A 25,620-nucleotide genomic window follows, 5' to 3' on the forward strand; every position below is an offset into this window, starting at 1 on the left:
CGGTTTGCTGATTTGTTGTTTAAACTGTGGTGGATGATTGAAAGACTGTAAATAATTATTTTCCAATGTATCGTATGAATGATGTTCTGTAGATAAATCCTGGATATTGAGTTCATTAATTCTTTTATTTTCAAAATTGAAACTAAATTTGTTCATGAGTATATCATTGTTTGCGTCGATTCTTTCACATAGTTCTTCTAAATGTTCTAAACTCTTTACATCAATCAGTGCCAATTTATCCCTATAACTAGAATTCATAGTGTGCCAAAGTATTTCAAATTTTTCTTTCTCACTCATAGGTTTTGTTCTACATAAAAAAAATTGTTCCATTCTAACAAGAAAATTTGAAAAAGTTTCCGATTTCGATTGAAACATAGACATAGATTTGACCTTAATATAATGGTCAATATTTCCAGGAAGAAACTGTTTCCTTAAAGCATATACGAAGTAATCCCAATTTATAGTTCTAAGAATCGGCCATTTGGTGACAAACCATGCATTAGCAGGTCCTACTAGTAATTGGTGAATCGATTGAAAGAGATCCGATTTTGTAACATTCTCTGACGCAGCAAAAAATTCAACTTGCCTTAAGAACAAATTGAGGCCTATGCCATTGTCAACTCCAGCATATTTTATTGGCCACCGAGAAATGGGTAAAGACTTTTTTGGTATAGTATTAGTATTGTTCCAATTATAAAACAGAGGATTATTTTGTATAAATTCTTTGTTGTCTTCTGTAATGTTGAACCCTGGCTCAAGTAATGACCTTTCTGGTTCATGTTCATTGGGTTCTGTATTGTAAGAGCTTTTATTTAAAAAAAATTTATTGCTTTGCTCATTTTTATTATTCAGTGCATTATTTTCTATTATTAGTTCGGAAAAAATATGTGGGTGGTGATTGATCCAATCATCATCAATTATTTTGAGTAGTTTTATTCCTAATTTATTAGCATGCAAGTTAGCGGGAGATGTTTCTTCCTCTGCTGATGACGAGTATGGTTTATGCGAATTTTCAATATGAAATTGATTTTGGAATTGCTTTTTTTTAGCACCTGTACTTTTAGATTGGGTAGTATCCACATGACTAACTGAATCTATATCTGTATAACAAGGAATTTCGAAAATAGCATATTTCTTTTTAGAAGGTTCTTTGCTTAAGGAAGATTGAATAAAACGGTTATTCGAGGTTCCTGAGACGTTTGTAAATCTTTCCCTAACTTCATTTTCAAATTCTTTTGTTTCCAGGTAGTTCATTGTAGGTGGTTCTGGAATGTTTGAAAAGTTTGAATCAACATTTGTTTTTTGAAGAATTTCGCTTAGTTTTGTTTTTGCTGGCCAAACTGGTTGATCTTGGTTTATCGAATTTTCACTTTCCCGGTGTACCGGTGCAACATCTGAGTCTAAATTCTTTTTGTGAGGATTTAAATCATTTTCAGTTTTGTTAGCTTGAGATGCTTTCTTGGAAAAAATCTCGTTAAGTTGCTCACGAAACTTTGGGTCAATTGTTAACCTTCTTCTTTGTTTGTCCGACATTTTTGAAATATTCATTACAGGCTCTTCAATTTCATTTACTACCGTTTTTTCAGCCATATTTAGATTTTAAATTTTTAATTTTTTTTGTTTATTTATTATGCTACTGCTGCCAAGAATTTATTTTGTTATTTATTTTTTTTTTTAAATGATTTTTTTAATACTTCATCAAAGTGGAAGCGAGAATCGACCAATTTTCTTCCCTGAGCTTGTAATTGTGTATGATGATAAAGATAATTTTTGTACTTAAGAACAAATTCTAGAATTAAAATTATAAAAAAAAATAAATAAAATTTAAAATAAATATAACATTTTAAAATAAATACTGAACACAAAAAAAAAACGACAATTTCAAAATCAAAAAAGCACTCTGAACATTATTTTTTTAAGTAAATGATACAAGTTTGGAAATAAAATTCGTTTAGTCTAAATTATCTGAACATTCATTTACACGTGGGCGCCATTTTGTCATCAGAAGAATTGTTCTTCTCGCATGAGACTGAGACAAAAAAAATGATCGACTCACCTGAGGTTTCACCCTTCTAATGGCTCGGAATCGACCGGGTTCGCGTTCAGCATACTATACGATTGTCCAATATTCTCGTCCAGGCCCCCAGCTACGGGAATCATAGTTTTACAAAATAATTTCAAAAGAAAATGAGTGTTTGGCATTTAAAATTCGTTGATTTTTAATTCATGCTTCATTTTTTTAAAACTTACCCTAACTACTTATATGCTATTTTAAAACTTACTAATAATAAAAAAAGAACCTAAAAACTAATTGTGTGTGTGTGTGTACGTATGAGTGTATCTTAAATTCTAGTGTATCCCGCGACGTCCGCCATCTTCTTTCGCATGCACATGCAGTTCAAGCCAAAATCCTTTGTACATGGATAGGCTTCTGGAACCATTGTACTTAGTTTGCCATCTTGGAAGTCTGTTCAAGCCCCGGGATTAAATAGGTCTGCAGAGGACCAAAAGTTGGAATGAGTTTTTATATTTCTCAATTTTTGTTTTAATATCGTCTTACCGATCTCTATACCACACAATGGAACTTAGTTCCGCATCTTTGGATCCATAAGCAAAAAGTGAATATAAAGGCTTATAGGTACTTTATCAAGCCACCAAGTAACTTGCTGATATTCACTTTGCGAAAATCTGTACAAAATGAGGACTTTAGAAATTTGCGTTTAACCCTTTGGTTCACAGGAGATTTACCTTAATGATCGTAAACCAATTTTCACCACTCGCGCGAGAATTAATATCAGCCTTGAAGCTGCGCTACCGGTCAGGCACATGTGAATATTTGATCGTTCAAGATAAACTCCCGATCCACTATCACTTTTGTCTGGTGCAAATAAAGAAATTAGGCACAGCCTGCTGGACGATTAACCGGCAACTGATAACGATGGATGTTCTCGAATGCGCTTTAACACCTAAGCAGACGAGTTCGATCTGAGTTTTAAACGACGCTGATGATAACGCCTCATTGCCAGATCACCGTCGACGCTGATTCCTCATCACTCTTCACTACAAGTGGTAATGAGTGATAGAGTACATTTTAGTACTAAACGTACCAACTGATAGCGTTGATGCTGATCCTCTGCTGACATGCGGTTTTTTTCTGTTAGTAGTGGACTCATCACTCTATTCAATTTGATGTGAGATCTTTAGTTAAGTATTTAATTTTCTTGATGGCTATGAGATTGTTTGGCTTGGCTGTGTAATGTACCTAGTGAGTGTTGGGATTGTTTATTGTGTTGTGTTAAGTGTATACAGACAAGTTTACTTCTTAGAACTTTGGTGCCCTTCACTGGCTGGAGGAATAGTTCAAAATCTACAACCTCAGTTTATCTCTGCCTGTGGAAGGGTTACAAGCTTTTGACATTGAAAGAATAATTTTTTGAGTGAACTTTAGTTATAAAATAAATCTTTTAAATATACATTATACTTAATATATTTTTTTCAGTTTTTTCAGTATCTCGATTCATCAAGTGTATTGGGAAAGCCATCAATAAACAGGATGAATGCGAATTTGTTTGTTTTATAATTATTGCACCTTTCCAAAATAAAATTTTGCTAAAAAAAAGTCGTTCTTCTGAAAGATATCAGTACCAGTACCTAGTTGAATTCTACTACTCAACTGTAAATGCTGTTTAGTTTTTCATTATTGATGTACATAAATACAGAGCACGTTGCCAATTAAAATATATTTGGATTTGGTTTTATTTTCATAAATATACCTTTTTCTGTTAAAGCTTGGCATAGAATGATAAATTGAAAAAAATTACAGAGCAAACTTTCTGTGGAACATCAGGTTCGCACTGCACCAGCTGAACGGGAGACAATCAACCGGCCTCGCTGAATATCGTTAACTGTCTGGCTGTGGCTCACGACACGATAAGACAGGCTCAGTCGTCGTGACTCGTGTGTATGCATGTAGTGATGTCGATGAAGAGAATACCGACAGGAAAAGGCCTAGCGGCCGAGAGAGTGTGCCGCTCGCAATAATCGGCTACACACTTTCTATATTTTACATAATGAGCAAAAGTTATTCTATACGTTTTTGATTCGATCTTACTATCTTTCTAAGGTCATCCCAACTCCTCAATATTAAAACTAGAGTCCGCTTGAATGCTCTTCATACCAATAATATGTAGTAGACTGGCCCATTAGACTGAATCGATTTGGGGTCATTTTTGAATTTCTCAAACCCTGGGGTCTCAAAAGCTTCGTCTTGGTCTAAAATTCATCCTTGATTTTTTGTAGAATTTTTAAGTAACGTTTACATGAGTAAATTTGAACTTTTAGGTTTGTATGGGAAAATTGAATATTTTGTACTGAAAAATCAACATCTTTTTTGTTTCTTCTGTGGAGCTGAGCCAGCTGACAGTTTTTGTGCCAATTTATAAAAGGAAATTTTCCGCTGAACAACTTTGTCAAAGACCGTAACTTCGTATTTTACTAGGCAAAAAAGTTATTAGCTGTTTAACAGAGGTATGTCTTTTCACATTGATAAACAATAAATTCAATTGACATCTCTGCTGGGTGCCTAGCGAGGTATTTTTTTTTTTTTACAATTCGTTTATTTGAAACGGCTCATACAAATTAGTTTAACGGAGCCGGGAGACCATTATTTTAATTTACATAGCTTTTTTAACATGGCTTTTTTTCACAATGTTGTCCATTTTTCTTTTTTAAGGATTCAAGTATTGAGTTCATCGTTCATTATTCAAAACTACGATAGACAAAAAAGAAAAAGGAAAAAGAAGAAAGGGATACTTAAACGCGGAGATCGATAGATTTAAGAAAAAGGTATAATTCGAACATACAGTCTAGGTCTACCACAGCCAACACATCCCTTACTGGAACATTAGGTGGTTTACCTCGGGCCCGAAGGGAATCAATCAAATTCGCTCTGGCGATAAGATGGTCCTCACACGACCAAACAATATGCTCGATGTCATGGTAACCCTGGCCACAACGACACAAATTGCTGCTAGCGAGATTCACACGATAGAGTACCGCATTCAAGGAATAATGATTGGACATGAGACGGGAAAATGTTTTAATAAAATCACGACTCAGGTCCAATCTATTGAACCATGATTTAAGGCTTACCCTTGGGATAATCGAGTGGAGCCACCGACCCAACTCATCCTCGTTCCATTTGCGCTGCCAGTTGACGAGTGCATTTTTACGGACCAAAAAGTAAAATTCGCTGAAGGCGATTTGACGCTGATAAATAACACCTTCCACTGCACCCACCTTTGCTCGTTAGCAAAGGCCTTCTCGTTGCCCACTATTGAGCAATGTGACGGCACCCAAACAAAGGTGATGGAAAAGAAGAGTCTAGATAAAGTACTCAATGATACCCGTATTTTCTCAAGGAAGTACGGCGAGTGTTTTCCGAGCCTTAATGAGCGAATAGCCTGAACAGAGCTAAGGCTATCTGTAACAATGATGTAGTGTCCAATAGGTCGTGCTGCTATACTGTCAAGTGCCCAATGTATAGCTGCTAACTCAGCGATATACACTGAGCATGGATACTGAAGTTTGTAGGAAGCGCTAGTACTTTGGTTGAAAACGCCAAACCCAGGGCATTCGTCAATTAAAGAACCATCAGTAAAGTACATTTTTTCAGCATTGACGTGTCCATACTTAGCTTCAAAAATCCTAGGAACAATAAGAGAACGATGGTGTTCCGGAATCCTACGGATTTCAAGCTGCATGGACAAATCAAACTGGACAGAAGAAGTGTCGTAATCAGGGTGAAAAACACGAATGGAAGAGAACGATGAAGGATTAACCTGAATAGACATGAATTCATGAAATATAGTCATATATCTCGTTTGAAAATTTTGCTCTAGTAGCTTTTCAAAAGTTGCAATCACCAATGGGTTCATGACCGCACACCTGATGAGGAACCGGAGAGATAATGAATAAAACCTATCTCTTAGTGGGAGTACACCTGCCAAAACCTCGAGACTCATGGTGTGTGTTGAGGGCATACAACCCAGCGCTATTCGGAGACAACGATATTGGATACGCTCGAGTTTAATGAGATGTGTTTTGGCAGCTGATTGGAAACAGAAACTGCCATACTCTATCACTGAAAGAATAGTTGTTCGGTACAATTTGATAAGATCTTCAGGGTGGGCTCCCCACCAGGTGCCGGTAATTGATCGGAGAAAATTTATCCTTTTCTGGCATTTTCCTTTCAGATACTCAATGTGGGCTCTCCAGGTACACTTGGAATCAAACCAAACCCCAAGATACTTGAAACACCTTGATTGAGTGATCGCTCTACCTAGGAGTTGAAGCTTAGGTTGAGCAGGTCTATGTTTCTTAGAGAAAACAACCATCTCAGTTTTCTGTGGAGAGAACTCAATCCCAAGCCCCAAAGTCCAGGAAGACAATCTGTCTAAAGTATCTTGTAGAGGCCTGTACAGATGTGACTCAGTATATCCTGATACAGATACTACGCCGTCATCTGCGAATTGTCTTAAAGTGCAGCCTTCAGAGAGACAACTGTCGATATCACTTACGTAAAAGTTGTACAAAAGTGAACTCAAACATGAACCCTGCGGGAGGCCCATGTAAGAGATCCTTTTCACTGCAATATCTCCGTGAGCAAAGTTCAGATGTTTCTCACAAAGCAAGCTGTATAAGATGTTGTTCAATAGAGGAGGCAGACCTCGGGAATTCAACTTGTCTGACAAAACCTCTATTGAAACTGAATCCAAAGCTCCCTTTATGTCTAGAAACACTGAAGCCATTTGCTTACGTTTTGCGTACGCCATTTGTATCTCTGAAGACAGCAAAGCAAGACAATCGTTTGTCCCTTTGCCTCTGCGAAACCCAAATTGAGTATCTGAAAGGAGACCATTTGTTTCCACCCATTTATCCAATCGAAACAAAATCATTTTCTCCATCAACTTCCGAATGCAAGACAACATCGCTACTGGACGGTATGAATTAAAATCGGACGCAGGTTTCCCAGGCTTTTGGATGGCAATAACTCTCACTTGTCTCCAATCTTTGGGAACAATGTTATGCTCCAAGAATTCATTAAATAAATTCAATAAGCGAAATTTGGCGGCATCCGGGAGGTTTTTCAACAAGTTGAATTTTATTTTATCAAGTCCCGGAGCAGAATTGTTACAAGAGAGGAGAGCAAGTGAGAATTCGATCATCGAAAAGCTGGAATCCAAATCACATCTATTCAAAGGTACACTTCGGATGATTTTTTGCACAGGTGTGGAATCTGGACAGATTTTCCGTGCGAAATTGAAAATCCATTTATGCGAATGTTCTTCATTTTCGTTCGTGGAAGAACGATTACGCATGCTCCGTGCCACATTCAACAAAGTGCTTAAGGATGTTTCCCGCGATAAACCTCCCACAAAATTACGCCAATGCGCACGTTTTTTCCCCTTGATCAGGTTTTTAAATTGCTGCTCGAGAGAAAAATACGTGTTGAAGTTATCCAGGGTTCCGTGTTTCCGAAAAACTTTAAAAGCATTCGATTTATCTTTGTAAAGTTTGGAACACTGACTGTCCCACCATGGATTGGGAGGCCTTCGACGAACAGATGGATCTGGGATGGGATTCGTTTGAGCATTAACTGCGCTATCATGTATCAAACGCGAAAGAAAGTGGTACTCCTCCAAAGGAGGTAAAACATGCATAGAATCGATAGCTGATATTATTGTGTCCGAGTACTTTTTCCAGTCGATGTGTCTTGTGAGGTCATATGCCATACTTGTTGAATTTAAGGAGTTTACCCCATTGGTGATTGTAATTTTGATTGGCAAGTGATCACTACCATTGGGATCAAGGACTACCTCCCACTGGCAATCCAATGATAGTGAATTTGAGCAGAGTGAGAGGTCAATTGCACTTTGTCTTGCAGGAGGTTTAGGTACCCGTGTTTTTTCACCTGTGTTCAAAACTGTTAAATTGAAACTGTCGCAAATGTCATAGATAAGAGTAGAACGACTATCGTCGACTTGTTTTCCCCAGACAGTTCCATGCGAATTGAAATCACCCAGGATCAACCTTGGCTCAGGTAGCACTGTACACAGGTCCTCTAGGTGACTTCGATCCACTGCAACTCTCTGAGGCCAGTACAAACTGACAATGCATAAATCCTTACCTCTTATAGTTGTATGACAAGCAACAGCTTCAATTCCGCCTGATAATGGAAGGTGAATTCTATAAAAGGAGTGGCGCTTATTGATCCCCAAAAGCACCCCTCCATAAGAATCGTCACGATCCAGACGGATAATATTAAAATCGTGGAATGAGATGTTAGATTGAGAAGAAAGCCAAGTTTCGGACAACGCAAAGATATCACAATTAGTTTTATGAAGTAAATAATTTAACGCATCATGTTTAGGAATGAGACTGCGACAATTCCACTGTAAAACAGTGATATCTCTGACCTCTCGTATTAAATTAGTCATCAAGAGATATAAACACTGAAAGTAGGGGCCAAGTTTGCATCAATTGCTGGAAAAGTGTCTTTACAATGGGGAGCATTGAAGTAACAATGTTTCTGACAGAATCGGAAACTTTTAAAAATGTGAAAATACCGTTCATAATATCTGAAAACTTGAAAAAACCTGAAGAGATGGATGGTTCTGAATTAGTTACGTTGGAGGTTATAGTTTTCGATGTTCCTGCAACTGATGTGTCATTAGGAGGTGTTATTTTAACACGAAAGCCAGGCGGGACTTCTTTATCCATAGCAGTTGATTTATTACCAAAGCTGAATGATGATCTAATCGGGGAGATTGTTCTTCTGATCTTAGCAGAAGGCGCTTTTGTTCGCTTCCTGGAATTCCCTAGCAAGACGAATGGACTCCCTTCATCAGCAGAATCCGTATCTACTTCATCAACTGGCAGAGCAGCAAAAACATTATTGGATTGAGGTTGGGCCGGGGGAGAAGCGCTCTTCAAAATGGCGGCGTAAGAACGATTGGATCGTTCTTTTAAAGAACGCCTCTCCTTATCCCAACGACTCTTAAATGCCTCGCACAAAGAGATATCATGAGGTGAGCCCCCGCAATAGACACATTTCTGTTCTATTGCTGAGCACGCTCCTTCCTCATGATTCTCCCCGCAACGAGCGCAGCGTGCCTTGTTGCAGCAATGGGACTCAGTGTGTCCCATTTTAATGCACTTTTTGCAACTCATTGGGCGAGGCACAAAGAGTCGCACGGGTAACCTTAAAATGCCGTCAACCAAAACATAGTGAGGGAGGGCGGTACCCTCGAATGTCACTCGGAATGAGGCTGACGGTGAATAAGTTTTGACTCCGTTTTTGGTGGCGGCAAATGAAAGCTGTCGGCAATCCAGGGTTTTGACCGTAGTCGAATCAAGGGACTTAAATTTGCCAACTCCTTTAGACAAAATATATTCAGGCGTCAGACTCATTTCAGATACTACACCCTCTATCTCTACGTTTCGAGAGGGAACAAAAACGTGATACTCCAATCGAAAAAAATCACTACTAACGATTTCATTTGCGGCCTTCAAATTAGCCACAACAACTCGCAATTTATTTGGTCTCACACGAGACACTTCGGTTACGGAGGACCATCTTGCCAGATCCTTTGTGATCTGAACAACATTTAAAGCTTTCAATTTGGGCCGGAAATAAACTACCCATGGGCCAGAAAAAGTTGTATTCTCCGGGTAGGCCCTGAGTCGAGAGGTCTTCCCGGAAGTTTTGACAGAGTTCTCTAAAACATCCATCAAAATTTCGGGGTTTGAACTCTCGCCTTCGCTCATATTTTACTACGGAGACTAGAAAGTCTGCCGTAATAAAATATCAACGAATCTATAAAAATGACGAAATAGATAAAATAATAGAATAATAGAAAAAGAGAAATGAAGAACGAGAGGATAAATAATGAACGAATAAAAACAAACTTGAATACCTTCGATTCCTTCGTGGGGGTTCCGTCTATGGCTCCGCTGAAGTGGACCTCCAAATGATGGCGGCTACCTTGTGGCTCGTTGGTAATGTTGCGCCTGTAGTGTCGTGGTGATCTGTGCCTCCGTTACCCGATGACGACGGTGTTCAGATCCGGATGGATCGGGTTCCCCTGCGGTACGCAGCCTGGATGTGTGGGGCGAACAGAGACGATGGCCTTGGTGCTGACGATGGTGGCTGAACTTAATTTGTGCCAATTGTTGCTGTTCGGCAATTGACGACCGAACCAGAAAAAAACCACTCCCGGTGGAAAAACTACAATTTTTATTAAACTTTTGCAAAGCAGAGCAAAACACTCCGAAATAGCAGCGAAAAAACACGTCCGCACAAGCCAGACTACTTAGATCGAATCATTAGCGAGGTATTGCATGGCTACTTTTCATGCAATACTTCGCGAGGTTCCAGCAGGGATGTCAATTGAATTTATTAGTTATCAATGAGAAAAAACATACCTCTGCTAAACAGCTAATAACTTTTTTGTCTAACAAGATACGAAGTAACAGTCTGGGACAAAGTTGTTCAGCGGAAAATTTCCTTTGGGAATTTTATAAATTGGCACAAAAACTGTCAGCTGGCTCTGCTCCACAGAAGAAACAAAAAAGATGTTGAATTTTCAGTACAAAATATTCAATTTTCCCATACAAATTTACTCATGTAAACGTTACTTAAAAATTCTACAAAAAATCAAGGATGAGTTTTGGACCAAGACGAAGCTTTTTAGACCCCAGGGTTTGAGAAATTCAAAAATGACCCCAAATCGACTCAGTCTACTGGCCCATAGCAAAAAATCCTTATATTCCACGTGGCACCCCCTAGGTTGGTGCCTTTAAATAGGTGAAAAAAATGACTTTTAGAAGGTTCCAGGTCATTTGGCAGAAGCACAAGCTGGCGCCAAGAACTTATTGTATGGAGATTTTCGGCAAAATGTATGAAAAATCGATATACTTTCACTCTTTGTGTTCTAAGATTTGTTTCCAGTATGCCAGGAAGTTCAAAACTTGTGGATGTGACGGGATACAAGTTGACTGAGATGAGTATTTGCCATTGAATGTGTGATTTTTTTTCGCATTTCTTTGATATATCGTGAACGGTGTATGGGCTTATAAACGCACATACTAAAAAAAGAGTTTCAGTTAGTGCGATTATTGGCCCGTACACTGTACATGATATATCAAAAAATGCTAAAAAAAAAATCACACCTTCAATTGCAAATAATTCATTACAGTCCACTCGTATCGCATCACTATTTTCTAAAAACTTGTTTGTCATTGTTTCTACTACAATTCCTGAAACTCTGAGCATTCTAGCGTTCTGGAAACATGTTTTAGAACTCAAAGAGTGAAAGCATATTGATTTGTCATACATTTAACCGAAAATCTTCATACAAATTTCAAGTCCTCTGTTCCATCTCGCGCTTCTGCCAAATGACCTGAAATCTTCAGAAACTCATGTTTTCACCTAAATGCACCAACCTAGAGGGTGCCGCGTTGAAAAAAAAATGTTGTAAAAATCATCCCATACAAATTTTGGCCAGTCTAATATGTAGTCACCCAAACCAGTGTCCAAACCAAAAGAGTAGTCACCAAAGTTAGTGTTGAGTCAAATATATTTGCCCAAAAACGTTCAATTCTTAGAACATGCTTTTTCCAAAAACGTCTTCGGGGCCACATGTCGCCCGCGGCGCTTGGCTTGGCCACCCATGCTTTAGAGTTTATCAAAAATACAACGGCTAACAAATATTTTTTTCAAATTTAGAACCTATTGGGTTTGAAAAATAAAATCAACAAAAAGGTTTCTCTCTGTCTCTAGCATTCGAAGGATAAAAAGAATTCCTGTTATACCACAAACAATAACTCAATTGAATGATAATTGCGGTCAACGCAAATACTCTTTGGAAAAACCACCCATTGACAACCCCTCAATTTACCCTGGCGGCCGGGGGCTGATGAACGGACGCTGGACTCCGAAACATGTTTTATTTTAATTGAAAGCAACGAGAGAAATTTCGACTGGCTACCTACCTGCGAAAAAGTTCCCCCTCGGGATGTTCCGCCAGAAAGCGGGCCTTCTTCCTCAGCAGTTGGACCGTGAGGGCATAGGTCACGACCATCATCACCATCGGGATGTAGAAGGCGACCAGGGATCCGAACACGAAAAATGCCCGATTGTTGATGACGCATTCCTGCGGACCGGGCATGATGTTGTTACGGTTGATGATGCCTAGGAGAAGCAGATGGAAACGACACTTTTAAAAAATTGCACAAAACGGCTCCAGAGAATTAAACCCGCCCGGCGCTCAGTTGTTCGGTAATGCGCCCCCCTCCCCCCCTTAAAACCCCATCTTTATCCAACTCAACTGTGAATGACCCGACGAACGGACGGACATCGTGAATGACATAACCTTTAATCAAAGTAACTGCCATGTTGACCGGGGAAAATAATTATTTTTTCATGGACCCTAATTGAAAGCAATTGTACTTGTTTCGGCTGTCTTTGGAATTTTTGATGAATTGGTTTTTCATCAACTGAATCGTTTTCGCATTCTGTCATTTCCTTAATAAAAAGGTGAACGATTTTGTCTTGAGCTGGCATTTAAATCATCAGTTTTTATTCAATATTTTTTTAAATGTTACTTAACCCTTTAATATATGACTTTTTTTAAATGAAATAAAAAAGTTGTGAAAGTTGAAAAAGAATTTAGAAATTGTTGATTTATTTCGATACGGTTTTGCAAATTTCTTCCGAACATTGTTTATTAGATGCACAAAGATGCTTGTGATTAATTGAGAAAAAAAACTTTTGCTGGAATTTTCAAATTTGAACTAATAACAGCGTTCTTCCAGAAACTACCGTAAAAAATAAATTTGATTTCTTCGATATCTCACGCGTACATTAAAATATTGTGATAAAAATACCATGACCTATTTTTTTTGAATCTCAAAAATATTTTTTGTGAATCAATAACACAAATATTTTCATACGTATCCAGCAGCTAGCTAGCTAGGCTAGCGAACGGTAGACAATGTGCACCTCGAGACCCCATACACCCAACCTTCGGGTAGTGGTCATATCACCTCTTGTCTGCAACTCCGATTCTCTACCTCCCCGTGGTGCTAGCTGGGGTGCGAGCAATCTTAGAGGAGATCGGGTACTCAACCCCGGTGGATGCTTTGATCGCATGCAAACTGAGTTAGGGGGCTTCGTACGCGTCTGTTCTCCATGTCAGGGGCGGCGTGCGGAGTGCAAAAACGTCCTGGTGGTGTTCGGGACCCAAAACAGCAACATCACGGCGGTCCTCCTGCGAGATAGTGAGGTTAGCTGCAGGCCTTGCGAGCCCGTGACTACAAAAAACATAAGCAACGAACAACAAATTTCGGATGGAAATCGGCAAAGACCCACGCAACGAAAAGGGACTAGCGATTGGAAACATGGAAACATGGAACTGCCGATCTCTAAATTTTGTGGGCAGAACCTACGTGCTCTCCAACGAATTGAAGAGCCGCAAATTCGACATCGTAGCGCTGCAGGAGGTATGCTGGAAGGTCTCCACGGTACAAACGTACCCAGATGGTCGTGCCATCTACCAGAGCTGCGGCAACACACACGAGCTTGGAACAGCTTTTATAGTGATGGGAAAGATGCAAAAGCGCGTGATCGGGTGATGGCCGATCAACTCACGAATGTGCCAGTTGAGAATCAAGGGCCGGTTCTTCAACATCAGCATCATCAACGTGCACAGCCCTCACTTCGGCTAAACCTGAACCATAGCGAAATTGCACAGCTTCTGCTGGAGCAAACAATAGGCGAAAGGAAGTGTGATGTGGCGGTAGTTTCTCGGGACGGATTCGTTGTTGCAAAAATTAATGGCATCTTTTTCTGCAGCTGCTACGCTCCACCAAGATGGACCATCGGAGAGTTCAACATAATATTGGATGAACTCACTCACGAACTGACAGGAAATAACCCTGTAGTAATAGAAGGAGACTTTAACGCATGGGCGGTTAAATAGGGTAGCAACAACCCTAGGGGCCACATTCTACTAGAGTCCTTCGGTGGAAGTTGAGCTGTGCAACACTGGATCCATAAGCACCTATCGCAAGCATGGAATACCAGACAGAACGTCAGTGATCGATATCACCTTTGCGAGTCCATTATTAAAAACTGGCGTGAATTGGAGAGTATGTGACGATTATTCACCAGGCGATACGCTATAGCGTAGGAGACCGAAATCTGGTGGCAGTAAGGCAATTGCCAGTGCATGAGCGGAGATGGAAGACTCAAGTTTTCGATAATGAAGTGTGCACCGTAGCTATAAATGCACATGTAGGAATCATCGCAGGTCCATAATGCTGAGCAGCTGACGAAAATGATGGTAGCGGCGTGCGACATGACCATGTCCAGAGGGAATACACCGAAGTGGTGGCGACGACCAGCTTACTGGTGGACCGTAGAAATAGCTGAGCTTCGTACTAACTGCCTAAAAGCAAAACGACGAGCTCAACGGACGAGAAATGAAGCCGATAGAGAAACGAGAGGTGCCGTTTACCTAGCAGCCAGGGTGGCACCCAAGCGAGCTATTAAAACAAGCAAAGAGAACTGCTACAGAGCGTTATGCCAGAGCGTAGATGATAAGCCATGTGGCCAAGCTTATAAAGTTGCCCTGGCGAGATTCGGTGGCGCAAGGTCGCCGACCAAAAAGTGTCCGGAAAACTGAGAGAGATCGTTGCACATCATTTCCCTCAGCATGGTCCGACGCAGTGGCCACTTACCCCGTACGACGCGGGTGCCCACGACATCGAGCCATTCCGGATACTTTCAGAGTGTTGCTACAAAAGTTTCTCAACGAGGGATCGTTTCCCAATCCGTGGAAAACGGCGAAGTTGGTGCTACTACCGAAACCTTGAAAACCCCCAGGGCATTCATCATCATACAGACCCATTTGTCTGCTGGGCACCCTTGGTAAGCTTCTGGAGAGGATAATAATTAACAGACTTATTATCAACACAGAAGGTGAAAGTGAACTGTCGGACAGACAGTTCGGTTTTCGGAAAGGGAGATCTACGGTGGACGCCATCCGAATGGTGACAGAGTACGCGAAGCGCGCATATAAAAAAAAGCGGACAGGTGTTCATCACTGCGCCATTGTGACGATCGACGTTAAGAATGCCTTCAACAATGCCAGCTGGAAAGCTATTGCCAAAGCACTTCACAGGATGCGTGTTCCGAAATCCCTTTGCAGGAAAATATGACGTTTCTTCAAAAATCGAGCCGTGACGTACGAAACCGAAACTGGGTTACGATCTTCTGCCCTAACAGCGGGTGTTCCACAGGGTTCCGTACTCAGACCTGTGCTTTGGAATGCCATGTATTGTGAGGTGTTAACGCTACAACTATCAACAGGTGTACAGATAGTCGGATTTGCTGACGATATCGTGCTCATGATCACCTTGAAATGGTGTCCGAAGAAATGGTTGACATCTGGATGGAGGGAGTTCAGCTTCAGATAGCTCACCATAAAACTGAAGTTCTGCTCGTGACCAAAAAGAGTTGTGCCGCACATGGAGATTACTGTTGAAGGGCACACGACATCTTCGAAACAGCAGCTTAAATACCTTGGAGAATTGGTCGAAAATCGCACATGTTTAGGTGCTCATGTCAAATACTGTTGTGAAGGCGCATCGAAAGTCATCGATTCATGGGCCTGGATTATGCCGAACTACCATGGTCCAAAAAGTAGCAAGAGCAGTAGCAACTACGATACGGAGAAGTGCCTGGAGCTCCACCATAGAGTAAGGAGCGCAACAGATCCAAATTTACGGACCACACATCGGCTGATAGCCATGCGAGTTTCCTGTGCATACATGACCATATCAGCAGATGCAGCTTTGGTCATCGCGAGCATGATTCCCATCGACATACATAATTGTGGCGGAGGATACGGAGTGTTACAAAGCAAGAGCTGTTAGACGAGTGCGTAAAATTCAACGAGCAGCGTCAATGCTCAAGTGGCAGGAGCAATGGGACGCATTGAACAACGCAAGATGAACAAATAGGCCAATCCTGCGACTTTCAGACTGGGTAAATCGGAAACATGGGTGCTTTAAGCAATACCTTCATCGGTTATATCAGCTCGCTTTATTGCCCAGAATGCGTAGATACGGAGGAATCGGCAGAACATGCTATCTTTGTCTGCCGCAGGTTCATTTTAAGACTTCAACAACTTTAAAATTTGAATGCCGGAAATGTTTTGAGTAAAATGTGTAGCGATGGACAGTCGTTGCGTGCTATAGTCGACGAAATATCGTAAATCATGCGCGATCTCATACCACAATTCAAAAGCAATGCGATTTTATGACACGGTATAACCCTAATCTAGACGTGTGGTGGGACTTAAAAAATCTCACGTACTCAGCTTCGATCTTTCCTGCAGCAAAAGGAAGCGGAGATACCATTCAGTATGGTCGTGACGGGATTCTAGCTGGGTAGTTTCTCATTCGACCATGCATCGGTGGTTAGAAAACCTACGGGAGTAGATGCTGTGACGGGCGCGAGTTACTTTGAAAGCGTTACCTAACCGGCACACGTCTCGGGGTCTTCTGTACCAGTCTGAAGTTGGCGAAAGAGGAAAAGGAGAAAGAAGATAAAGATAAAGGAGAAAGACCAAAAATGAGAAAGAAGAAAAGGAAACGGGTGAGATGTAAAGGGTGTCCACGATGAAATTGCCACACTATGAAATTGCTCTTACTTTTTAACCGTTGGGTAGAATTTAATGAAACTTTGGGTGGATTTAGTACATAGTGCATTGTTTACATCCTGCAAGTTTTAAAGTCCTGTGTTCAAAACTCGCGGAAATGGAGTCGAAAGAACAGCTCGTGCGTGATAAAATCTTGCGCATTCATCACGAGAACAACGATCTCTCGCATCGTTCCATCGCGAAAACGTTGGGAATCGTAAATTTCACTGTGTCGCGAGTGATTAAGCGATTCGAGTAACGATTGACCACCAATCGGTATCCCAGATAAGGAAGAAGGAAAAAGTATTCCGTACAACACCAAAAATAACAACCGCGTAGTTGGGGCCTTCAACTGAAACCCGAACGCCTCCGTTCAGGATGTGGTTAAGAAGCTGCACCTGAGCCGAAGTTTTGTCCAGAAGGCCAAAACTAAGGCTGGATTTCGAACGTTCAAGGTACAAAAGGCCCCTAATCGTGAATAGAAGCAGAACAAGTCCGCCAAAACCCGTGCCAGGAAGTTGTACCTCAACATGCTGACGAAAGTTGAATGCTGCATCAAGGACGACGAAACATATGTGAATGTCGACTTCAAACAGATCCCCGGCAACCTGTTTTTCACGGCCAAGGAAAAGCTCAGCGTTCCGGAGCATGTCCGCTCTCAAAAGATGTCCAAATTTGCGAAGAAATTCCTGGTTTGGCAAGCCATCTACACGTGTGGGAAGTGGAGTGCACCTTTCGTGACCCAGGACACGATGAACGGACAGGTGTACATGAAAAAGTGCCTCCAGAAGCGGCTGCTTTCTCTCCTGATGGCCCACAACTCCCAACAATCTTCTGGCCGGATTTGTCCTCATGCCACTACTCCAAGGACGTGCTGAAGTGGTATGCGGACAATAAGGTCAATTTCGTGCCGAAAATGTTCAACCCTCCCAAAATTCCGGAGCTCCGCCCCATCGAGAAATACTGGGTGATTATGAAGCAGCACCTTTTTAAACGACCTAAGACAGTCGAGGAACTGAAGAAAGTATGAGTTTACATGCAAAAATCGGTTGATTCACAGGTTGTGCAGAATCTTATGGCCGAGGTTAAGGCCAAGGTGCGGGCATTTGCGTATGAGCTGTAACTAAAATACGAATAAAATGGTTAAATTAAGTTTAATTGTAATTTTCCAATCCCTGAAAATTTGATTACAATCGGATGAAAACTCAAATTTTGCGATTCAATTTTGTGTGTGGCAATTTCATCTTGGACACCCTTTAGAAGTGTTTGAGCACAGCCCACCCCTTGATGTAAAAAAAGAACCTCAGACTGATCCATACAAGTTCCAATGGATTCAAAGCGTTAATGTGGGACAAAATAAAGCATGGAAAGGTTAATTTAGAACACGAAGTGTCTGGCGAGGTCGTGTGATTTGAATCTTATGAGCTTTCCTTTCTTTAGTATGTTAAAGAAATTTCGTGCTTTTAATTTTAATGTACCAACAAGGTTATTAGAAAAATATTGAGATTTGTTTTGTCTGCGGTAGCAAATTTGTTGATTTAGGATTAAGTTATGTCCTTCACACGACTGGTTCGTTGAAGAAAAATTTTGAAATTCGTCCCCGTCAAAAAAGCTTTCCCCATTTTTCCGATACTATTTTTTTAATACTTTCTCCCAAAACTTACCCAAAACGGTGATGGAACTGGAGACGAGCATCGCCAGTAGCCACACCAGGGCGATTTTGATCCCCGTCAGTCGTTTGGTCGAGTGATGCCGGCTCCCCAGTGGATTCCGAATTCCCAGATAACGACTTAGGCTGATGAAACACATGTGCAGAATGCTAGCCGAACACGCCAACACATCACACGTCACGTAAATGTTGCACCAGGTGAACCCGAACGGCCAGTATCCTGGAAAGGATGAGAAAAAGATGGAATGTTACATAAATATTACTGAAAAGCATGAAGTTTTTTGAAAATATTCTCAAACGTGAGAAATTTAATTGATATTTTGAATCAAAGGTATTCTTTTCTTTCCATTAATTTCCGTAAAATGAGAATGTTTACCCAACCGGTGATTTACCTTTACGATGATGATAATACGGGTGAATATTTTTTACACACAAAATAATTTAAAACGCCGCCGTTTACATAACGGCTAAATACTTTTTCACAAGCTTTTGAATACACAAACGAACACACAAATGTATTATCGTTTTCACCGAAACGAATAAAGGATTTTACACGCATGGTTGCCTGATTCCGATTGTGTGGTCTCGGCAGTGCTCCGAAGGCACTTTTGGCTTCCATTCTCTGTCCGGCAAGCCTCTTTTGTGGGTGGCTTTATTTGTGTTTTCATTTCCCGCCCCCGCGTCCACGCTCCCAAGTGTTGTTTGCTACAATGAAACGCGGTGATGGAAATCACTGAGAAGAATCCTCAGAAGAATGGCACTTGTTTGGGCTGGGCTTTCCTGTGACTGTGAAGTCCCTGCTGCCTGACGAACAAAGCTTTACCTTAGAAATAACAATAAAATCACGCTGAATTGCTTTCCCAGTGGGCGGAGAAATTTGAAACGATTTCAAGTTTTCAATTAACAACGCAAAATTAAACTTGCCGAGACATGTCACTCGCTTCAAATACTGAAAGAATTGCAGCTGTTTGAAGGAAGAACAAAACTCGCTACTGGTATATCTCTGATAACTGAGACAATTCGCGAAATTTAGACAGTTCAAAACCATTTAAGAAAACTATTGACGGATTTCATGCCGAATCGTCACGAAGTTGGCTTGAACCTTTCAGAATTCAATAAAACTTTGTGGCATTAAGATTTTTCCTAGTGGAGTAACTTGGAATACTTAGTTTTCCCAAAAATATCTAGACTAACATTTGAAAATGAGAGAGTTTTGTAAAAATTCTCGAATTTTTTTAAAAGAGTGTTAATTTTTTTAAAATCCTACACTGTGAAAAATGTTTTTCCAAAACTAAAATATCTGAGTTTTAATATTTAAAATGCATTTTTCTCAGTGTGGCATTTTAAATAATTTTTTTTTCTAAAAATTGAATTATTTTTTTAAAACTCCCTCGTATACCACATTTTTGAAGGAATTTGAATTTTAGAGCAAAAATTTTGTTGTAGAAAAATTGACCAAGTGGCTGTAAAATATTTTGCCCATTTCAAATGTAAGTCTAGATCTTTTTTTTGGAAATCTAAGTATGCCAACTGCATTGCCAAGTGCCTCAACTACGTGAGGACTATACACACACATGAAGTTTCATTGAATTCTGATAGGGTCATGCCAGATACTGTGTAGATTTGTCGCGAAATTCGTCTATTGTGTTTTTTATTAGATAGAGTAAAGTTCGCGGTAGTGTTATTCTTTCTTTTTATATTTGGAATAAGGCTGAAACTTACATAAAATTCTTCATGCATCATCCTCTTCTTCGATTTAAAAAAAATAGTTTTATTTTAAAATTTGATAAATTCTTTGGATTAAAGTTTTAATTTTTTATTATCAACTTCACTCATGATGTTTCAACAGCTTCTCCACAGTACAATGTTTAAAATTTTAGGGCAAATCAGAAATAAATTGGTTGCCTTTTTGGGATCAATTTGAACACAATTTAAAAAAAAAATCAATTAATTTTAAGTCGTTTTGGTGTCATTTTGTTTTAAATCAAAATCGAATCAAGTATCGCAAAATTCGAAATTCGAATCAATAAGAGGATTATTTTCACATTCATTTTTTTTTACAAAATTCTAACTTTTTCGAGACAGATTTAGAAAAAAAAATTAATTATCAAAGCAAAAAATTTGAACAATTATTAAAAAAATCCGGAACTATTTTGACAAACATTCAGGACGTTTTTGAGACAGATTTTATATAATTTCGAAACAATTTTTAGAATAATTGAGTTAATTTCTGGATAAATTGGAACTATATTTGAAAATTTTTGGATAAATTATGTAACAAATAAAGAAAAAAATGTGTAGAAAAACTTTTGTTGTATACAAGGCAGTTTCGTGATGAATATCATTATATCATTATTTAGAAACACTTGGGACTTAGGACCATTTGGATGCATATTTTGGACGACTTTGGATCAAATTTAAGCCAACTTATTATGTAAGTATTTTGAATCTTAGGGATGAATGACATTCAGGTGTTAAAATCCTAGGGATCAAATAAATTAAAAAAAAATCTTAATTAATTTTTAGTATGATTTGAAATTATGTTTGGTTTTGGAACTGAACTGGATAAATTTCATAATAGAAATCTATAAAAATATAATTAAATTGAAATAACTAACCAACCGTTTTGTAACAATATCTAAGCTCATTAAGGGCCAGTTATGGGACTTTTTATTGACCATTTCAAATAATTTTAGTAAAGTGATGAGGAAAAATTGCAACTATTTAAGTTTTTTTTTTATTAACTTTGGACAATTTTGAGTCTTCATTAGAAATTTTTCAGACATAACATATTGAAACAATTCTGGCAGATGATCGAAAAAATTTCATCAGTTTTAGAGTGAATTGGAATTTTAGGACTGCTATGGAAAAAGTTTTCAATAGTTTAGGGATTTTAGGATAATTTTTGAAGAAACAAGTTTTTTTTTAATTTTGTGATAACTTAAGGATATTTTTAGACCAATTTAGAACATTTTTGGGACCGTTGTGATACAATTTAAAATAGGTGATGAAATTGGAAATCCGGTGCAACATTTTTTTAATTTTTCTCCAAAAAAAAATAAACGGAACAGTTTTTTAAAAGAGTTGTAATCGTTTAAGACAAAAAATCATGCCGGAACCAAACAAAATCCTCAAAACCATTGTTTTATGTATAAAGCATGCTTAATTTGATGAAATTTGCAAACCTGTTCAATGGAAAGCTTTCTTAAAGTCTTGAAAAAGTTTTTACAATGATCATTTTTAAGAAACAAAATTTGTTTCCCACTCACTGGTCGTTGATTCAATCAGCCCAGTTCGACAACTGAGCAGTTTTTTATTGATTTAAGTTGATTTAAGCAATCTATGTTAAGTGAATTTCGGACCTATTTAAGGGCACTGTGGAAAAGTGTAAAGGCAAATTCATGAAAGATAAAATCATTTTTCAGACAATTTAAAAGGTTGAGCAAACAATTTCGAATACTTATAGACAATTTGAGAAAAACTTAGAATTACACTATAGTCTATTTTTACACGGGTTGGTTTTGATCCATATTCCAAATACTGCTTCATTTTTGACGATTTTTTTCCTTAGAACGATGCTTTTACACGGATTTTGCGAATCAAACACGTGTTATAAATTCATACCGTTTAAAATAAGGTTGCCGGATTTTTTCATCACGTACCCGGGTCGAAATATCTGGGCAATTTTAAATAAAAACCAGGCGAAATCCAGGCATTTGATTTCAAAATTAACAACCAAAAATCCGTGCTATAATCAGGCAAATTTTGTCAAAACCCTGAAATTACTCAAAGAAAAAATCAAGAAAAAAAAATTTAAAAACATATTTTTCATCAAAACATTGTTGACAGATTAAAAAAAAAACCTTTTATGGTTATTTTTAAAAAAACTTCCTCAAAAAATTGCGTTTTGGAGGCGAAAATAATAAAAGGTTATAACACTTTTTTTTAGTCGATTTGCCACATTAAGTGAATAAATCTGGGCAAAATCCGGGCTTTTTCAATGAAATCCGGGCAACCGGGCCGGGCCGGACTGTTCCCAAAATTTTTAATAAATATCCGGCCAAAACCTGGATAAAACCAGGCAATCTGGCAACCTTAGTTTAAAATCATGGTGTACAATATTCGATGAAAATTGTACACCCTGGTTGAACGAGCTTTGAGATGATTTGGTCTGAAATTCGGAATATTTTGAGACCCATTTGGACAATTTCGAAAGTATTTGAAACAATTTTTTAATAAATATTTTGCTAAAATTATCATACAATTCTGGAGTAATACTGGGTCAGTAGACTGAGTCGATATGAGGAAAATTTAGAATTTCTCAGACCCTGGGGCCTCAAAAACATCGTTTTGGCTCAAAACTCATCAATAATTTTTTGCAGAATTTTTATGTAACGTTTACATCAGTAAATTTGAACTGTTATGTTTGTATGTGAAAATTGAATATTTTATACTAAAATCTTGTTTTTGTTTTTTTCTGTGCAATCGAGCCTGCTAATGGTTTTTGTACCAATTTATAAATTCTTTAAAGGTAATTTTCCGCTGAACAACTTTGTCGAAAATCGTGCCTTCGTATCTTAAATATTAGGCAATAAAGTTATTAGCTGTGTAACAGGGGTATGACTTTAGGCATTGAAAAACATTAAATTCAATTGATATCACTGCTGATGCTTCGAAAAGTTATTCGTGAAAAGTTATTTATACAATACCTCGCTAGGCACTCAGCAGTAATGTCAATTGAATTTATTGTTTCAATGCCGACATTGGAATACAATCAACACCTTATAACGTTTTTGTATAATAAGATCCGAAGTTACAGTTTTCAATGAAGATATTCAGCGGAAAATTTCCTTGAGAGAATTTATAAACTGACACAAAACCATCAGCACGCTCGGTTCCACAGTTGAAATATAAAAGTTTTTTCAGTAAAAGATATATAATTTGTCCATACCAACCTTAAACCTAAATTTACTCATGTGAACGTTACTTAAAAATTCTCTAAAATTATGCATCCGTTTTGAATGAAAATGAAGCTTTTGAGACCCCAAGGTTTGAAAAACTCAAGAATGACCCCAAATCGACTGAGTCTTCTGGGATAGTTTTGGGAAAACTAAAGACATTTTCAAGACTTTTCAAGGATATATTTAAAACAATATTGAAAAAACTATGCAGTCAACTTGAAAGCGCTTGAAAACATCAGGATTACTCTTGGATGGTTTTGGAATAATTTTAAGAAAACAAATTGGACAATTGTGAAACATTCGGGATTGTATACTTATTTTGGATGAATTTGGATTGCTTAAGGACAATTTTTAAAATAAAAAAAATCAAAATAGCTTTGGTGCCCTTTTAAGTTTAACTTGGGACAATTTTTCAATTGTTTGTTAACATTTTGACGAAAATTCCAAAATGTTTCATTTTATTTTCTTTACGAATTTCCGACTAATTTGGAACAATTTTGGGATACTGTACCATTTTTTTAATATTTTTTTCTTGAGTTAGTCAACTTTTTTTTTTATTTAATGAATGAAATCATAAGGCATTGTCACATTTTATTAAATGTTCTGTTATGTACGTAAAAACTTGAGAAACCCGTTGAAAAAACTTTGGAACTATTATGGAAAACTTTAAAAGAGTATTCAACAATTTTGGTACAACTTTGGTTCTTTTTAAGGAAATTTTTGAGAAGTTTGAACCTTTTGAATAATATTATGATAAAGAAGGGAGGGTTTGAGAAAAAAATCGAAAATTTCGGGACAATATTGGGTAAATTTGTTTCAATGTTTAAACATCAATAGGTAATTTAAAAAAAAATTGTGGAATTTTCACGAATAAATTACTAATAAGTTATAATATTACAAGAAGGTAACTAAATTTATGTTGGAACAATTCAAAAAAGTATTAAGCGAAGAAATGTTAAATAATCGTAGTAGGCGTTATTCGTTTAGAAGCAATGAAAATTTTAAAGTGTTAATATATTTGGATGTTCACGTGTCTTTACAAAATAATATAATTTCAAAGAGTTTGAAAAAAAAAACATGCAAATTTAATTCTGAGTTCCATATTTTAGACCAGTCTCGAAGAATATGATTCATAGTTCTCTTTGGCACGTTCAAGTTGAGAATTGGGTTCTTTAGAGCACTCAAAAGAATTTTGAAGCAATTCCCGTTGAAAACTGGATTTTGAGAATTTCTTATGTTAACCCTCATTCCTTCCTCAAACTTTTATCCGTTAAAGTCTCTGAAGTGTCAATTTGACACTCCTAACTAAAACCAATATACATCTCTTATTTCTCAACCGGTTTTTACAAAATTTATAGTTTTGAAAATTTCGTAATGAAACTCAAATATGTTTTTCAAACATTAATCACCTACAACACTTCAATTTACCGTTATTAAAAGCCTCAGAACAAAACATGTGGAAATAAGACTGTAGATCAGCTACGGAATATAAAAAAAAATTCACTTAGTATCCAAGCAAGCTGAAGTTTGAAGCTATACGTTGCACATAAGGAGCTTTCATAAGCTTTCATGGACAAAGAAGAAGAGAGAGAGAGACATATTTGAGTTACGTTATGAGTAGTCTGTGTTACGAGGTTTCCAAAATTAAAAATATTGTAAAAATCGATTGAGAAACAAGAGAGATATAGCGCTTTTAAGCGAGGAGTGTAAAATTTACACTCAAAGTCTGATTAAGAAGTTTTTTTCCTGGGCTTCCAGGGTGCGTCCATAAAAAAAAGTAATGATGGAAAATTAAAGATTTCAAGAATTTATTAAACGTCACCAAATAAATTGGTTTATTTGGATGCACCCGAATAAAGTTACATGCCGCCAAACTTCCCATAGTGTCATATTGACACTCAATAGCTGATTAGAGTTAATGATTAAAGAAAACGTTCCGAATACCACTAATCAGAAAATTGTGACGTTTTTATTAGGGTGGTCGGATTTACCGGTTTTTTTTTTGAAATCCGGTTTTTCGGTATTTGTAATTTATTAAACCGATAAAACCGGTAAAACCGGTATTTTTTAAAGTATATCGAATTCATGAAAATATTTTGTCTAATTGCAGTAGTAATGGCGTAAAATGCTCAGAATTTATAACGCAATAGATTTAGCAACATTTCCTATGGAAAAAAATGGTATTGTGCCTTTAAATTATTCCTTTGTCTATCATCATTATCAC

At 38.0% G+C, this 25,620-nt stretch overlaps 1 protein-coding gene and 1 long non-coding RNA gene across 4 annotated transcripts in view; both read right to left on the bottom strand.

Moving 5' to 3' along the window:
• The window catches only part of LOC129755113 (uncharacterized), a 116,655-nt gene that overhangs the window by 33,058 nt on the left and 57,977 nt on the right, over nucleotides 1–25,620 (bottom strand). For all 3 annotated transcript variants that reach the window (XM_055751446.1, XM_055751447.1, XM_055751448.1), the window contains exons 5-6: nucleotides 18,431–18,655; nucleotides 12,055–12,253 (exon numbers count right to left, since the gene is read on the bottom strand). In XM_055751446.1, coding sequence (XP_055607421.1) covers nucleotides 12,055–12,253; nucleotides 18,431–18,655 — 424 coding nt within the window. The remainder of the gene's footprint in view (nucleotides 1–12,054; nucleotides 12,254–18,430; nucleotides 18,656–25,620) is intronic.
• On the bottom strand, nucleotides 2,164–3,362 carry LOC129755115 (uncharacterized). Its single transcript, XR_008739172.1, has 3 exons — nucleotides 2,749–3,362; nucleotides 2,561–2,688; nucleotides 2,164–2,494 (listed from the first exon to the last, which is right to left on the bottom strand). It is a non-coding gene; the product is annotated as an uncharacterized LOC129755115 (long non-coding RNA).

This window comes from Uranotaenia lowii, chromosome 3 (genome assembly GCF_029784155.1).
Source record: "Uranotaenia lowii strain MFRU-FL chromosome 3, ASM2978415v1, whole genome shotgun sequence".
In the NCBI taxonomy this organism is placed as follows: domain Eukaryota; kingdom Metazoa; phylum Arthropoda; class Insecta; order Diptera; family Culicidae; genus Uranotaenia; species Uranotaenia lowii.